This window comes from Camarhynchus parvulus, chromosome 2 (assembly GCF_901933205.1).
Source record: "Camarhynchus parvulus chromosome 2, STF_HiC, whole genome shotgun sequence".
In the NCBI taxonomy this organism is placed as follows: Eukaryota; Metazoa; Chordata; class Aves; order Passeriformes; family Thraupidae; genus Camarhynchus; species Camarhynchus parvulus.
This window is the reverse complement of record NC_044572.1, coordinates 81814845-81831847: the sequence shown is the minus strand read 5'-3', so window position 1 is coordinate 81831847 and position 17003 is coordinate 81814845. Positions and strand designations below refer to the sequence as shown.

The 17003-nt window shown below is 54.8% G+C and overlaps 1 protein-coding gene across 1 annotated transcript; it reads right to left on the bottom strand.

Moving 5' to 3' along the window:
- Positions 1–1602: 1602 nt before the first annotated feature.
- LOC115916941 (myosin-7-like) lies at positions 1603–14646 on the bottom strand. The gene is given in 40 exon segments (XM_030970678.1): positions 1603–1722; positions 1810–1944; positions 2400–2495; positions 2964–3239; positions 3337–3462; positions 3666–3869; positions 4004–4143; positions 4146–4311; positions 4394–4518; positions 4598–4763; positions 4997–5180; positions 5385–5581; positions 5872–5990; positions 6093–6219; positions 6309–6698; positions 7356–7446; positions 7538–7683; positions 7791–7967; positions 8315–8557; positions 8628–8756; positions 8869–8995; positions 9078–9214; positions 9406–9529; positions 9617–9734; positions 9851–9938; positions 10077–10144; positions 10228–10537; positions 10669–10839; positions 11007–11156; positions 11263–11381; positions 11466–11604; positions 11684–11787; positions 11878–11976; positions 12178–12241; positions 12364–12456; positions 12828–12939; positions 13168–13195; positions 13317–13473; positions 13891–14034; positions 14446–14646. Coding segments are annotated over 40 exon segments (5811 nt in total). The 3' UTR covers positions 1603–1701.
- Positions 14647–17003: the final 2357 nt, after the last annotated feature.

The window sequence follows — 17003 nt, the reverse complement described above, 5'->3', positions numbered from 1 at the left end:
GTAGGGGTGGGATGTGGGGTGGGCTAGGGGCCTGGATGCCTGGGTCCCTTGTGTAGGAGGTGTCTGTGGAGCCCAGATGTCTGGATCCATCGTGTGGGGGGCCGGGGGGGGCGGGAACTAGGGAGCCCGGACGCCAGGGTCCCTTGTGTGAGTGATCTCTGGGGACCAGGGCACTTTGGTGGCATTTGTGATGATTCTATGGGTCTCAGATGCCTGCCTTTCTTGTGTGTGTGGGAGCTACGGAGCCCTGATGCCGCCCTGGGTTCTTTGTGCATGGAGGGGATCTATGGGGCTAGGGCTCCAGGGACCTATGTGGAGGGGGTGCCTATGGGGCTGGGACGCCTGGGTCCCTGGCCAATGTCCTGTCACCCGTGGGGTGGTGACAGCTCTACCCTGCCAGGTCTATATTGGGACACGACCGGAGAGTGGGGGGGAGATTGTTATCTCGTCCCCCCCTCAGTGAGGCGCCGTGGGGCCGCCAGGGGTCTGAGGGACGGGGGGGTCTGGCAGCAGTCCCCGAACACCGTGTCCACTTTGTCATCAAGGAGGTGACAAGCGTTCCCGCGAGGTGACACATTCCCGCGGGCGGGGAGGTCCCCACCTCCCCATTGTGCCCCACAGATCCCCCTCTCCTGCCCCACCGATCACCTCCTCTACCCCACAGAGCCCTTACAGAGCCCCGTAATTGCTCCATGGAGTCACAGAGAGTCTCCACAGATCCCCATAGAGTCTTTTTAGAGCCCCATAGGGCCCCACAGAGACATTACCACATTTCCCCACCCTCCCTAGGCCCCAGTCTGGCGGGGGAGGGGAGCCGCCCGCACGCCGGGTCCCCTGGGGTCCATCCTGCGGCGCCGCCAGGACCGGGAGGGATGGGGCAGCGACAGATGGACGGCTGGAGGGAGGGCGAGGGGGGAAGGGGGGAGGGACAGGCAGGAGACAGAGGGACAATGGGACATAGAGAACCTGCAGGGACTAGGGGGTCATGGAGAAGGCAGAAGGACTGTGGGAGATGGAGGACGCAGGGCTGATGGGTGAAGAGGTGGTGGGGTGATGGATGGCAAGTCCAGAGCAATGGAGGGACAGGTCAGTAGGGAATGGGGGGCTGTGGGACATGGGGTGCAGTGGGATACAGCAGCTGGTGGCTAGAGGAACACTTGAGGCCAGGACAGAGGGACCTCAGCACCTGCAGCAGGAGAAGGTGCAACCTCAGGAACCAAAACATGCCTGAGGGGCTCTGCCCCACATGTGGGGATCCCAGATGCTGTCCCCCACATCCTGGGGTCCCCCTCCCCACCCCCACATCTGCCCCCAGACGAGTGTCTCCCCCCACATGGATCTAGGCTGGTGTGGAGCAGGCTGAGGTTACAGATCACCATGGGGCAGACAGTAGCTGCCCCACAGCGGATACACTGTGAGGCAGCTCAAGGTCGAGCTCATGGTTCGCATCACATTGCACTGTGGGTCTGGTTGTATCATGCTGTGGGGCACACGGTGCTGCACACTCGTTGGTGACCTTGTGTGGGCTACAGACATCCTGTGGGTGCCATGCCAAGGGGAAACCGCACCCTCCCCACACAAACACAGCCCCACAAAAACTGATGCTGCTCAATGTTTTTTATTGGCTGACCAAGGTTAGGGGGCTGGGAGTGGGGGTGGGCCACTTGGCGGTCCAGGGAATATTGTTGGGGGTCCAGAGCTTCACTCTTCATTTAGTCCCTTCTGATGGAGAATGAGAAAAAGGGACTGTGAGCACAAGGAAGCTGTGGGGCACCCATGGGGCAGCTGTAGGGCAGGGGAAAGTCCCACCTTGGCTCCAATGTCGCGGCTCTTGGCCCGCAGCTTGTTGACCTGGGACTCAGCAATGTCGGCACGCTCCTCTGCCTCATCCAGCTCGTGCTGCGCCTTGCGGAACTTGGCCAGGTTGGAGTTGGCCTGTTCCTCCTGAGGGGTCAGGGACACCAGTGAGGCTCCCACACAGCTCTGTCTGGCGTCCTGCCACCCTGCCAGCTGTTCCTCCATCCTATCTTCTTATTGCTCCATCTGGCCCACCATGGACCCACCTATCCTTCCAGACATCCCATCTTCCAGCCACCCAACCATCTCCTTAACAAACCATCCATCTAACATTCCTCCCATCCATCCATCCATCCATCCATCCATCCATCCATCCATCCATCCATCCATCCATCCATCCATCCATCCTTCCCACCACCATCTCCATATCCCACCACTCACCCACTTTCTCCACTTTCTCTTGACCTACTCTCCTCACCCCCTGATACCCCACCCTGTGACCACCCTAAGGCCCCCTGCTACTCCCCACATCCTCTCCCACACCCCAATCCCAAACTGTCCTCTCCCAGGGGTGGTCCCACATATGTCCCTCCAGTACTCACCGCCTCCTCTGCCTGTCGCTTGTAGGCCTTGACCTTCATTTGGAGCTTGTCCACGAGGTCTTGGAGCCGGACCAGGTTCTTGCGGTCCTCTTCTGTCTGTGGGGTGGGACACATGTGGGTCAGGACATGATCCTACCTGTGCTTTGAATCACCACAAGAGCAGTAAGGGTCAGGAGACACTTAATGATGTTCTGGGGGAATGGAGCCTCTCTAGACCTGTGGGTGGCCTCAACTGTGGGGCAGGAAATTGGTTGTCTCCCTGTGTGAAGGTATCTTCCTGCCCCTGATGAGGTCCCACCCAAGGTCCAGGATCATGCAGAGACCCCATGGATGCTGGGACACTGAGAAATGGCCTGGGTGGCTCATGACCCAGACAATATTCTGGGTGCCACTACCTATCCGACAGTAGACAGTATCAGAGATACACACAGTGGGTGGTCTAGCTTACCCATGTCTCTCTGGCCAGCAGGTCAGCCATGTTCTAAGTCATGTACAGCTAGGGACATAAGGCCCTGGGGCTCCAGGGAGAGTGGATGACCTCCAGCACCAGCTCAGACAACCTACCTGGTAGCTGAGTTCCTTGACACGACGCTCCGACTTGCGGAGACCCTTGACACTCTCGGCATGGCGCTTCTGCTCAGCCTCCAGCTCATTCTCCAGCTCCCGCACACGAGCCTCCAGCTTCTGCAGCTGCTTCTTGCCTCCTTTGAGGGCCAGCTGCTCAGCCTCATCCAACCTCATCTGCAGGTCCTTGATGGTCTGCTCCATGTTCTTCTTCATCCGTTCCAGATGGGCGCTGGTGTCCTGCTCCTTCTTCAGCTCCTCTGCCATCATGGCCGCCTGCCCGAGGAGAGAAGCAAGCAGAGAAGGAGGACCTCCTTCTCCATCACCCTCCAGTGGAAGGTGTCCTAGATGCTGGTCCCACCATGGCACTCACGTCAGTGATGGCTTTCTTGGCTTTCTCCTCAGCATTCCTACACTCCTGGATGGCCTCTTCCACCTCTGTCTGCAGCTGGGAGATGTCAGCCTCCATCTTCTTCTTCTGGTTGATGAGGCTGGTGTTCTGAAGTTAGAGGAGAGGATCTCAGGAGGTGTCTCTTGAACTGCTGGCCCATCCTTCTTTAACCCCCCAGTACTTAATGACCACCTACTCCCTGCCAACTCTGCAGGATTAAAGGATCTGGAGATCTTGGTAACTCAACCCTTTAGAAGCCCACATCCATGGATGGAGGTGACCTCTATCCTTGAAGGTATGTGATATCTCACCTGTGAGTGGAGAAGCTGGACCCTCTCACTGGCCTCAATCAGCTCCTGCTCAGCCAACTTGCGGGCCCTCTCAGTCTGTTCCACCACTGCCCGCAGCTCCTCCAGCTCTGACTGGAGGAGGTTGTTTCTCCTCTCCACGATGGCAATATTCTCCTTCAGGTCTTCATTGACCCGTACCATGTCATCCAGCTGCAGCTGGGTGTCCTACAAGGTGGCATGGGGGAAGAGGGTGAGTGGGGATGGTAGGGAAGTGACTCAAGGTCTACTTTTCTTCTACTCTGGGGTGGTGGGACCTACTACATGTCAACATGCTTATGGGGTAGAAGTCTGATGGGTACCTTGAGGCAGCCCTGCAGTGTCTTGACTTGCTTCTGAGCTTCAGCAGCCACACGGTTGGCATGGCTGAGCTGAATCTCCATCTCATTGAGGTCACCCTCCATCTTCTTCTTCAGCCTCAGGGCCTCATTGCGGCTCCGGTCTCAGCGTCCAGCGAGGTCTGCAGTGAATCCACCACCCGCAGGTGGTTGCGCTTGGCCTGCTCCATCTCCTCATCCTTCTCGGCCAGCTTGCGCTCATAGTCTGCCTTGACCTGGTTGAACTCCAGTTGGGCCCTCAGGATCTTTCCCTCCTCATGCTCCAGAGAGGCCTGGTGGAGACAGAGGGAAATTAGAGGGACACAGAGAAGAACTAGGACAACATGGGACTCATGGAGATGTGATTTGGCTCACCTCAGCCTCTTCCAGTGCAGCTTGGAGCTCCAGTTTCTCAGCATCCAGCTGCTTCCGGACCTTCTCCAATTCATGGATGGTCTTGTGGCTGCCACCCAGCTGCTCCGTCAGATCCGAGATCTCCTCTGCCCAGATATAACCCATCAGACTTGGTGGAAAGTGGTGGAATACAAAAAGGTGGGCAGGGAAAGACCATGGTCTCACCTTGGAGATTCTTGTTTTCCCTCTTTAAAGTCTCTAAATGATCAAGTGACTCCTCATAAGCGTTTTTCAGCTTGAAGAGCTCAGTGCTGAGGGATCTGGCCTCTTTCTGTGATGCTTCCAGCTCCACCTGTGACTCTTCAAACTTCTGCTTCCACTCAGACAGGATCTATGAAGACATCACCTGCTCAGCTGCTGCTTTGCTCATGAAGAACCCTCTTTCCATTCTCCTTATCTTTTCCCCAATACTCTCCTGAAAGAGACTTGAGGGCTTTCTAAAACATGGCCCTTGAAAGTTGTTCAGCTTTCTTCTGGACTTCTCCTTTTTTTTTAAATCATGGGACCCCCATTTCTCTACCCCCTTCCCACCCTTCTCCTTTCATCATTTCTTGGTCCTCCCACCTTGTCAAAGTTTCTCTGTTTCTTGTCTAATGCAGCTGCTGCTGCATTTGACCGCTCCAGGTCTGCCATGAGATCTTCAATCTCATTTTGCAGCCGGTGCTTGGTCTTCTCCAGGGAGGAACACTTGGCATTGACTGCCTCCACCGCCTCCTCAGCCTCCTGCAGCCGCTGGGCCAGCTTCTTCCTGACGTGGGAGAAAACCTGGCTGTGATGACCTATGGACCAAGTGGGCCAACTCAAACCTTATTCTTCCACCCACTGGTTAGCTGAGGCTCTGCTCTGGATCTCCTCTACCATCTCCAGATTATTATACATTCTCAAGATCTTTGTACTGTAGAAGATTCTCCCTGTGCCCCATAGAAGCTCCCTTCATGGGGAGAGGACTCACTTGGCCTCCTCCAGTTCCTCAGTGCGCTGGATGGCATCTGTCTCATACTTGGTCCTCCACTGTGCCACCTCAGAGTTGGCCTTGGAGAGTGAGCGCTGGAGCTCAGCCTTGGCCTCTGTCTCCTCCTCATACTGCTCCCTCAGAAGGTCGCAGTCATGCCGGGCTGACTGCAGGGCATGGGCCAGTGCATTCTTGGCCTGGGAGGGGAGAGGGCTACAAGGTGAGGAGAAGTTGGGTCCATATCAAGTTGAGCTGTATTGGCATTCTCCAACTCCAACTACGTAGTTACCAACCAACCAATCCAACCCAACCTAACCCAACCCAACTTCCCTGTAACTCACCAGCACTACTGAATTTCTGAGGACCCTCGATTCATTTTCTCCTACTGTGAGGGCAGGCTCATGATGCACTTCTCAATCCCAGACCAACCACATCCTTGGCACTGGAGGTGTCTTTCAGCCTCACTGACCGCCCAGCAAAGCCCTACCTTGACTTCTTCCTCTAGCTGCCTCTTGAGGTCCTCCAGCTGTTGGGTGTAGGTGAGTTTCCCTCGTGTCATCTGGTTGATGAAGGCTTCCTTCTCCTCCAGCTGCCTGGAGAGCTCACCTGTCAGGTGGAATGGCAGATAATCAGTTTCAGGACACACCCCAAAGCCACCCCACTGGGGATGAGTCAGGCAATTGGGTTAGGGAGGAGCAAGACCCTCACCATTCTCAGTCTGGAGCTTGGCTCGTTGAGTGGTGAGGTCATTGACCATGCGTTGAGCCTCTTCGGACTTGGTCCGGTGCTCATTCATCTGATCTTCCATGGTGCGGCACATCTTCTCCAGGTTGGCCTACAAGCAGGAAGGGTAGAAAGATGAAAGGGAACCTTGAGAGGGCAGTGGAAGTGTTGTTCCTTCATGGCTGGAGGCCTATTTCCTACCTTGGCCTTTATCAGTTGCTCCATGTTGGAGCCGACATCATCCAGCTCCAGCTTGAGCTCACTCTTCTCCTTCTCCAGCTTCTGTTTGACACGCTGTAAGTTGTCGATCTGCTCGCTGAGCTCGGCCACGCTGTCGGCGTGCTTCTTGCGCAGCGCAGCAGCCGTGGCCTCATGCTGCAGCGTGGCCTCCTCCAGGTCCCGCCGCATCTTCTGGAACTCTGCCTCCCGCTTCTTGTTGAGCTCGATTTGCACTGAAGTGGCACCACCCGCCTCCTCCAGCCGCTCACTGATCTCCTCCAGCTCCCGTGACAGGTCTGAGCGCAGCTTCTCCACCTTGGCTCTGCCTGTCCGCTCTGCTTCCAGCTCCTCCTCCAGCTCCTCAATCCGCGCCTGTGCTCCAGGGATGAACACGTTTTCAGTGGACTTGGTTCCACCCAACTGCTCCCCTCAACTCAGCCAATCAAGATGGAGAGTCTTTAAGTCAATTCAAGTCAACCCAACAAACTGTAGACTCTTCAGCTCAGCCCAGACAGCTGTAGACCCTTCACCTCCACCAGTCTCAATCCCATCCAGTTCTTTTCGACCTAGTCAAGATCTGAGCTCTCCAGATCAACCTGGCCTTTGAACACACTCCACCTTCTCAAATTACCTTGAGATTCTTCAACTCAGCTGCTCTTGAGGACATTCCAATTGGTCCATTCTAATTGGACCAACAGACAACTCAGCACAAACTTCTCTAAGGACATTAGAATGAATGTGATTCAACCCAGGTGGTCTGCTCAGCTCAGAAGATTCTACCCAAGATGCTCCCTATACCCCTGAGCACTCTAAACCCATTGGTTCAGCTCAACCCCCGTGAAAGCCAACCTGTCCAGGAGCCCGTGAGTCATTTCAAGGCAATAAATGACAGAGAGGTTCTGGGACAAGGGATATGCTATGGGCTTCCAACCTCAGGTGGATGGCATACTGGTTCTCAAAAAGATATGAAGATAATGGGGAGGACCAGTTCCTCCTTCTGCTTGACCCCCAATCTGAAGCCCACCTCACCTGAAGTTCTTTGAGCTTCTTCTGGAGCTGGGCTGCAACTGCTTGCTCATCCTCAATTCTGGCGTTGAGGGCATTGAGCTCAAAGTCTTTCCTAGGTGTGGAGAGAAACACCAGTAAGTCATACTTCTGAGTGCTCAGCAGAGGTGTTAGAGGTAAAGAACAAGCAAGGGTGCAGCCCTTACTTTTTCAGCCTCTCATCCAGTTGTTGCTTGTCATTCTCCAGGTCCATGATATTCTCCTGAGCCAATTTCAAATCACCTTCCAGCTTCCTTTTGGCCCGTTCCAGGTCCATCCGGATCTTCTTCTCTTGCTCTAGTGAACTCTCCAGCTGCAAGTGAGGAAGAGACACAGCCATCAGTCCCCACAAACTCGCACTCCAGAAGGACTTCCACACCCCAAGGGACCAGTTATGTGCTTGTCATGGACTATACTCACGTCATCCACTTGCTGTTCCAGCTTGACTTTGGCCTTTGTCAATGTGTTGACCTTGTCTTCCTCTGCCTGCAGATCATCCAGTGCTTGCTGGTGAGATTCTTGCAGGGCTTTCTTCTCCTTCGTTAGCTTGACGATGGTTTCATCCAGCCCAGCCATCTCCTCTGTGAGGTTCTTGACCTGCAGGAGGAGAAATATCAGGCCTCCAGCTTGGTACCAAAGGCAGGACAGGAGACAGGAGGTTGTTCTTGCTCTTTGTGAAGCTGGGTCTAAGTCAGGAGATGCAGGAAAACACAACCAGCCTTGGTTCTTGATGATGCAGTCCAACTGGTCTTGCATTATCACAATCCAACCCAAGCAGTTTTGGGTCTTCATGACTCTCCAGCCTTGAATTTGGCAGCCCAAACAGCCTTGATTCTTGGCAACCCAACCCAGCTAGCCTTGGGTCTTCACCAGACTCTATTCACTTTGGCTTGAGTCAGCTCAGTTCCCCACAGTTTGAGGTCAAGACGTCTCCCCACCCTCACCTTGTTCTCAGTGGCGTGTTTCTCCTTTTCCACCTTGGCCAATGACAACTCCAGGTCATCAATGTCCTTCTTCAGCTCTGAGCATTCATCTTCCAGCTTCCTTTTCTTTGCTGTCAACTCTGCATTCATCTCCTCCTCATCCTCCATCCTCTCAGTCATCTCCTTCACCTTGGCCTCCAGCTGGATCTTGTTCTTGATCAGCTGGTCACAGCGCTCCTCAGCATCAGCCAGGTTGTCTTGCTCCTGGAAGGGATAAGCTTGGTTTGAGATGAATGAAAAAGGAGCATGGGGCTGGGACATTTAGGTCACTCACAGCCTGCACTTGGAGCTGAAGGTCATTTTTCTCCTGCAGCATGGAGACCATCTTCTCCTCTAGTTCCTTCCGCCGGGCTTCTGACTTCTCTAAGGCCTCCTTCAGGCGCCCAAACTCTTCTTTCATGTTCTGTGGGAGGCACAAAGGTGCCATGTAAATCTCATTTCTTCCTTTTTGTCCCCACCTACCACTTCCTCTCTCCATCCACCCACCTGCCTTCCCTACCATGGCCCTGTCCTACCTGCATCTCTTTCTCTGTCTCGGCGCTCTTCAGCAAGGGCTTGATCTTGAAGTAGAGCTTCATCCAAGGCCAGTTCTTCACCCCCATGAAGGCCCTGATGTTCCACTGGATCACCAGCAGTGAGTCTCTGGAGAAGCCACATAGGAATGTGGGTCACCAGGGGCTTCCACTCAACATGGATACAACACCATCTCCATCTCACCACCTACCTGCGCTCTAGGATCTTCTTGAACTCCTGACGGGACAGGAAACCACGGACTTGGGCTTGCAAGCGGGTCATGATCCGGGCCAGGCGCTCATCCCTCATCTCCTCCAGCAGCCCTAGCAGCCCAGCCTTGAAGAAGACCTTTGAGGAAAGATGAAGATTAGCGCTGCTGGCATTTGAGGGCATGATGGAGGGATGGGTGGTGGTGTGGATGGAGGGAGCTCAGATGGGCAGGGGGACAAGCAGATGGTGGGACCATAGAGTCCATCTGGTCCCACCATGAAAACCTTGTGGATGATGGGACCACCAGAACTGAGATCAAGTGACCTCACCTTGGTGTGTCCAAATTTGTACTGGTTGTGGTCAATATCAAGGGATCCCAGGAGCTTCTCAGCGCCCTTGCGGCTGTCAATGAACTGCCCCTCAGGGATGGCAGCAGGGTTCAGGATGCGGTACCTGGTGACCAGAGAGGACAGGAAACGTCTGAATTCAGTCCCAGTGGGGTTGTCCACCCCATCCCCACATTTTCTCCTCTGTGCCTACCGCTGTCGGAAGTCCCCATAGAGGATGCGATTGGGGAAGCCCTTGCGGCAGATGCGGATACCCTCTAGCACTCCATTGCAGCGCAGCTGGTGCATTACCAGGGGGTTGTTCATCACACCTGGTGGGTCATCAAGACTGGTGAGTCAAGGCCTGCCCCAGAGCACTGCTCCCCACCACCACCATTGGGCAGAGCCCCACAGGGTCCTCTGGATCAACCCTCAGGGGCTGACTCACCAGGAGACTTAGTCTCATTGGGGATGATGCAGCGGACGAAATGAGGGTGGGTAGACCGCAGGTTGGTCATCAACTTGTTGAGATTCTCCTGAAAAATGGAGGAGGAGATGACAAAGGGAATTAAGACACCCCCCCAGCCTGTCCCACCAAGGGTTATCTCTTGCCCTGTGACATGTTTTTCATGCGCACACACCCTGGGGTCCACCAATAACCCTTGAACGCTCACCCGATGCAGGGCAGAGACAGTTTGGAAGGAGGAACCTTTCTTCTTAGCTCCTTTCCCCTTCTCCACGGCTGTTGGAGAAGAAAAAAGGATGAGATAGGACAGGGACAGGGCAGAAAGAACCCCAGATGCTGAGGAAAGGGGTTCCTCTTACGTGCATCAGCCCCAGCATAGTTGGCAAAGAGGTTGGCCAAGAGCTTCAGGGCTGATTTCTGGTAGAGCCCCACCACTGTCTCATTGAGGGGGTCCTTGTTCTTCTGCAGCCACCCAATGATGTTGTAGTCCACTGTGCCGGCATAGTGGATAAGGGCAAAGTGCGCCTCTTGCTTCCCCTTGATGTTTCGTGGCTTTCCAAAGTTGGCCGACTTGCCCAGGTGATTATCAAAGAGCTTGGCCTTGAAGGTCATGTCCGTGGCCTTGGGAAACATGCACTCCTCCTCCAGGATGGACATGATTCCCATGGGCTAGGAAGAAGAGACCTTGTTGGCTACAGTGAACAGCAAGTACAACCCAACTGAACATCTTTGGGGTTCCTGCCAAGCTGCAACTGAAAGGGCCCTTCCCCGGCCCCATGAGGCCCTGGGGGAGATGGTACCTTCTCAATGAGGTCAATGCAGGCCTGGAGGTCCATGCCAAAGTCAATGAACTCCCACTCAATGCCCTCCTTCTTGTATTCTTCCTGCTCCAGCACGAACATGTGGTGATTGAAAAACTGCTGCAGCTTCTCATTGGTGAAGTTGATGCAGAGCTGCTCGAAGCTGTTGAACTGGGGCAGGAGAGAGGAGATGGCCAATGGGGTCAACAGAACAACTATGTTCAGCAGGGTCAACCTGAGCCCCAGCGGGGTCAACACAAAACAAAGTCATCTGACCATCCAGTAGGATTAACTCTGCATCCAATGGAGTCAACACAACACAGTCAACCAGGGCTTACATCAAAGATTTCAAAGCCAGCAATGTCCAGCACACCAATGAAGTACTGCCGTGGCTGCTTGGTCTCCAGTGAATTGTTGATCCTGGTTACCATCCAGTTGAACATCTTCTCATACACAGCTTTGGCCAAGGCTCCGACAGCATAAATCACCTGGAAGAAGGATGCTCCACCAGTGAAAGGGCCTCTTGGTGTTCTCCTTGCTGGAGATGGCACCATGTTGCCCCAAAAGGAAGACATTTTGTGATGTCGTACTCACCTGCTGGACATTCTGCCCCTTGGTGACATACTCATTGCCCACCTTGACCCGAGGGTGGCACAACCCCTTAAGAAGATCAGCTGAGTTCAGCCCCATTAGGTAAGCTGACTTGTCTGCCTCTGAGGATGAAGAAGTGAAAATATGAACCTGGAAGGATCATGGAGTTCACCCCAGTTTCCGCCTCAACCTTGGTTGGACCCAACCTTCTGTGCCATCTGGTTCTGCCTGCTCTTCCCGTTGTTTCTGCTTGAACTTCATGTTGCCGAAGTGCATGATGGCTCCTGTCAGTTTATAGATGGAATTCTTCTCCTCTGGAGTGAATCCCAGGACATCAAAGGCACTCTGTGGGGAAAAAATGTGTTCAAGATCTTCTACAGCCCACAGAGACACATACACACTGCGTGATGGCCTCCCGTCTCACATCCGTGGCCAGAAGCTCCTCTCCATCATCAATGGATGGAACTGTGGTCTCTCCTTGGGAGATGAAGGCATAGTCGTAGGGGTTGTTGGTCACCAGCATCATGTCTGAAAGGAGAAAAAGAAGTTGGGACAGGCAGGTCCCAAAAGGGGTGGAGGATCAGGTATTTACGGGATCAGGTTGGGAGCATAGCTCACCCAGCAGCTCTGGCTTCTTATTGGAGAGGATCTGGTAGTAAATGTGGTAGTTTCTTTCAGCCTTCAGCTGGAAGATCACACGGGACTTCTCCAGGAGGTCTGGGATGGGAATGAAGAGAAGATGAGTGGAATTTGGGATGAGGAGATAGAGGGTCAGATGGATGAATGGAGGGAGGCTTGAGGATGTGGAAGGATAGATAGATGGTGGCATGAGGAGAAGGATGGACAGGTGGATGGAGAGATAGAGGAAGACATGGTGGACAACAAGATGTCCTCTCATGGAGCCCTCAACCTACTCACAGGTCTCAATGTCAGCTGATGCCAACTTCCCAGTGGCCCCAAAATGGATCCGGATAAACTTCCCCTGGAAGAATAGTGGAAGGAGGTAGAGGTGGCCACCTTTTCCCAGAACACCCCAACCCACAGACCCTTCCCCACAGACTCCCCCCCAGACTCTTCCTTACAGACACTACCCCCATCACTCACAAATCGGGATGAGTTGTCATTCCGGACAGTTTTGGCATTGCCAAAGGCTTCCAAGGCAGGGTTGGCCTGGATGATCTGGTCCTCCAGGGTGCCCTGGATGGAGTGAGACAGTGTCAGGGGGGTTCTCACGGTAAGGTGCAGGGCATGAAAGGTGCGAGGTTGAAATGGATGGATGGGAGAACACAGTGGTCCGTGAAGGTTTGAGTGGGTGGCTGGGTTGATGGACAGGGATGTGTGTTGATGCCATGGGTGGATGGAGAGATGGTTAGTTGGTTGGATGGGGATGGGACAGATGAATGGAAGGTTGGATAGATGGTTGGTTGGTTGGTTGGTTGGTTGGTTAGTTGGATTTTTGGGTGTTGGGTTTGGTAATTGTTTGGGTGGTCGATCGTGTCATTGGTTGACAGACAGGCGGCAGAATGTTGCCACACCCCAGGGTGTCATGCCCCACCTACTGCCCTTACCTTGCCCGGGGCCCCTGCCTCCTTCTTGCCGCGGTCACCGATGGCAGCAATGACAGCAAAGTACTGGATGACTCTCTTGGTGTTCACAGTCTTCCCCGCCCCGGATTCTCCGCTGAAGGTAGCCAAGGAGAGCAATGGTTCGATACTGGTGCTATGGTGCTGGGGGTGGGAACTCACTGGGGAGGGATGGATAATGGACCTCCACAGACAAGTCCATGTAGTGATAAAGGGTTGGCCAGTGGGCATGACTTCAAGAGGGAAGGGGAGGGGCTACGTGCCAGGTGGGGGGGTCTTAGCTGTGAGCAGGATTAAGACAGTGTTTACAGATGAGATTACTCACGTGATGAGGATAGATTGGTTCTCCCGATCTGGTGGGATGAGGAGAAGAAACATGAGGTTCTGAAGCCCACCTTGGCTCTGCCCCACATCTCCTGCTCCCCGAAAAGGTTCAGGGAATATGGTTATGGGGTCCCTGCAGAAGGTCCCTACCTGTCAGCATGTTCTGGTAGGCATTGTCAGAGATGGAGAAGATGTGGGGTGGAGCTTCACTCCGCTTCTTTCCCCGGTAGGCAGCCACCACTTCGGCATTGTAGACAGGCAACCACTTGTAGGGGTTGACAGTCACACAGAAGAGCCCCGAGTAGGTCTGGAGAAAGGAGCAGATGGGTCAGAGCCAGGAGGTGCCACCCCACCAGGTGGTCCAAGGGGTCTGCAGAAGTGATCTCTTGTGGCTAGGCAATATCTTGGGTTTAAATCACCCCTGTGGTCTGGAGATGGGACATCTTGGGTGTGGGGGACCAAAGAGGTCTGGAGAGAGGATGTCCCAGTTCTGGGTGGCCCATGTGATCTGGAGAAGGGACATTGTGGTCTTTAGTGGCCCAAAGGGTTGGGGATATCTTGGATCTGGGTGGCTCAAGGGGTGTAAAGAAGGATCATCCCAATTATAGGTAGACCATGAGATCTGGAGAAGGACCATCTTGCACCTCTGTGGCCCATGAGGTCTACAGAAGGGGTGTCTGAGTTCTGGATGGGGTCTGAAGACCCTCATGGGCTCACAACTCACATAGATCATCCAAGATGCGTAGCGGTCCTTGAGGTTGTAGAGGACAGCAGGCTCGTGGAGGAAAGTCAGCATGGCCATGTCCTCAATCTTGTCGAACTTGGGGGGGTTCTGCTGCATGATCTGGTCCTCCTTGACCGTCACTGTCTGCTCAAGGTAAGGAGGACCCCATGGAGCAGGAACACAGGGCAAGGAGTTGCCCCAGTTTTTCCCTCCCAAAGGGCTGGGAGCTGGGCATCTGAGTGTTCACTTGAGAGCCAGAGGAGGTCTAGGTGTCCCTCAAGTGTTAGAGAAGATGTTTTGGGGTCTGGGCGTCTCTGGGGTAATAGAGGAGGTTGGATGGGGTCTAGCTGTGCAGTGGGTTCTGGGAAAGGTGGAGCAGGATCTAGGTATTTCCTGGGTTCTAGAGAAGATGCTGTGGAATCTGAGCGTCCAGTGGGTGCTGGAAAAGGCGTGTTGGGGTCTGGATGTTTCTTGGGTTCTAGAGAAGGTGGGTTGGGTTCTTTGTGTCCCATGTGGAATATTCTGGTGTCCCAGGTGTGGCTGGGGTCCCCCCACCTTGCCATATTCGGTCTCAGCAGTGATCTTGGAGCCCTCGCGGCTGACAATGGTGGCCTTGACATATTCCTCTTTTTCATCAGGGACGAAGATGTCCTTCTTTAGGTCGAAGGGGCGGGTCTGGGCAGCCAGCCGTTCCTTCTCCGACTTGCGGAGGTAGGGGGCGGCCTCCCCAAATTCAGCCATCTCCACATCAGGCATGGTGGTGCTGGACAGGGCTGGGTGAGGTAGGAAGGATCAGACCCTCCAAGTGCTGCCACTTCCTCCCAGTTGACCCAATTGCAGCTCTTTCCTTGGTGAACCCACCATTCCCTGTTCTTCTCCACATCTACCACTTCCTCCTGGTCAACCCAACTCCTTCATTCCTCCCCAGTGCTCCCAGTTCCTCTCCAATGCTCCCACTCCTCCCAGCTGGCCCATCCCAAGTCCATCCTCAGTGCTTCCATTATCTAGAGTTCCCTCTCTATGCTTCTAGTTCCTGTCCAGTGCTCCCAGTCAGCCCCATCCAAAGTCCATCCTTGGTCATCTCATCTTCTCCCATTCTTCTCCAGTGCTCCCTGTTCCTTTACAGTGCTCCTAGTTCCTGCCAGTCCTCATCTCCATCCCAAGTTCCTTCTTGGAAGTACCAGTGCCCTCCCCAGTGCTCCCTGTTCCTTGCAGTGCCTCACAGTGCCTGTCCTTTATCCCACCCCAGCACCTTCCAGTACCCCCCATACTCCTGCATGCCTCCCAGTCCTTTCCAGTTCCCTACAAACCCTCCCAGTATCATCCCAGAGCCTCCCAGTCCCCCCCAGTCTCCCCAGACACCCCTCAGTTCCTTCCACTACTCAGCCCCACCTCTCTCTGTGGTCTCCGAGTCAGGGGATGACAGTGCAGACTCAGGGCGGTTCTGGTCCTGCTCCGGGACACAACAAATCCCCCCCACAGTATGTCCCAGTACGTCCCAGTATATCCCAATATGTCCAATTACATCCCAGCATCCCTGCCCAGCCCTGCCAGTACTTCTTTAGTATACCACCACACAGACACACAGACACACAGAAACACACACACAGTACTGCTCAGTAAGTTCCAGTATTCCCCTAGGATTTATCCAGTACCCTCCCTCCTCCCCCAGTATCACTCCAGTCCCTCCCAGTTACCACATATACTCTCCCAGGATCATCCCAGTCCCACCCTGTTTCCCCACAGATGCTCCCAGTATCATCCCAGTCTCCTGCAAAGACCCTCCCAGTTCCTTCCTAGATCCTCCCAGTCCCTCCCAGTCCCTCCCAGTCCCTCCCAGTTCCCCTACAGACCCTCCCAGTATAATCCCAGTCCCTCCCAGTCCCTCCCAGTTCCCCTATAGACCCTCCCAGTATAATCCCAGTCCCTCCCAGTTCCCCCATAGACCCTCCCAGTTCTCCTATAGACCCTCCCAGTCCCTCCCAGTTTGCCCACAGACCCTCCCAGTTCCCTCCCAGTTCCTCCCTGTTCTTTCCCAGTCCCTTCCAGTTGCCCCTAGTTCCCCCATAACCCCCTCCCAGACCCTCACGGTGCTCCAAGTGCCCCCTGCCCCACCTGCCCCTGGGTCTGCAGGCGCTGGCTGCGGGACCCCCCTTATATCCCCCCCTCCCCCCTGCAGCTGCGTCACCAGGAGGGGGGGGGGGACATGTACAGACGGGTGACCTCAGGGCCACCTTACTGCCCTATAGGGACACGGTGACCCCTGTGGATCTACAGTACACTCCCCAAATCCATAGGGCCCTCCCTCTGCTCTGTAGTCCTACAGGATCTTCACTGCCCCACAGGGTCCAGTGACCCCTATGGACCCATAAAGCTGCACCAGTCCCGTGGGACCCCCATATCTCACACCCACAAGGACCCTACAGCTCCCCCCTACCTCACAGGACCTATTTCCAGCTCCACAGGACTCCCCCAGCCCCATGAGACATCACTCCAGCCCTATAGGACACACATAGAACCCTTCTCAGCCCCACACGGTTCCCATTACTTCCTTTCTATAGTATCCCTGTAAGTGCACACAGCCCCACAGAACCCACTCCCAGACACCCCTCCCCAGTCCCATGGTCCTATAGGACCCATTTCCAGCCCCGTAGGACCTCTAAATGTTTCCCTGTAGGACCCTCATAGTTTCCCCCCCCCTTAGCACAGGCCACTCCTAGCCCTATGGACCTTCCATACAACCCACTCCGAGCATCACAGAATCCTCATGGGCTCCCTCAGACCCATAGGACCCCCCAGACCCACAGGATCCCCCACTCTCAGCCCCCATAGGGGCCCCCTCTAACTCCCCTTGCCCTCCACTCCCCCAGTTTATTACGGGATAGATGAGGCAAGCCAAAAGACTCGCCTGGATGCCTGGGTCCCCCTGGGGTGGGGAAGGGAACAGACAGACAAAGGACAGGTGTGACCCCCCTTCCCCCTCCAAGGGAACTCAGGCATCTGTGCCCCTCCTCCCATCCCTTTGTTCCCTCTCCCTCCCCCCACAATGGGATATTTTTGGGACATCCCCCCCCCACAACCCCTGATATCTGATCAGCTTGTGACGCCAGTGG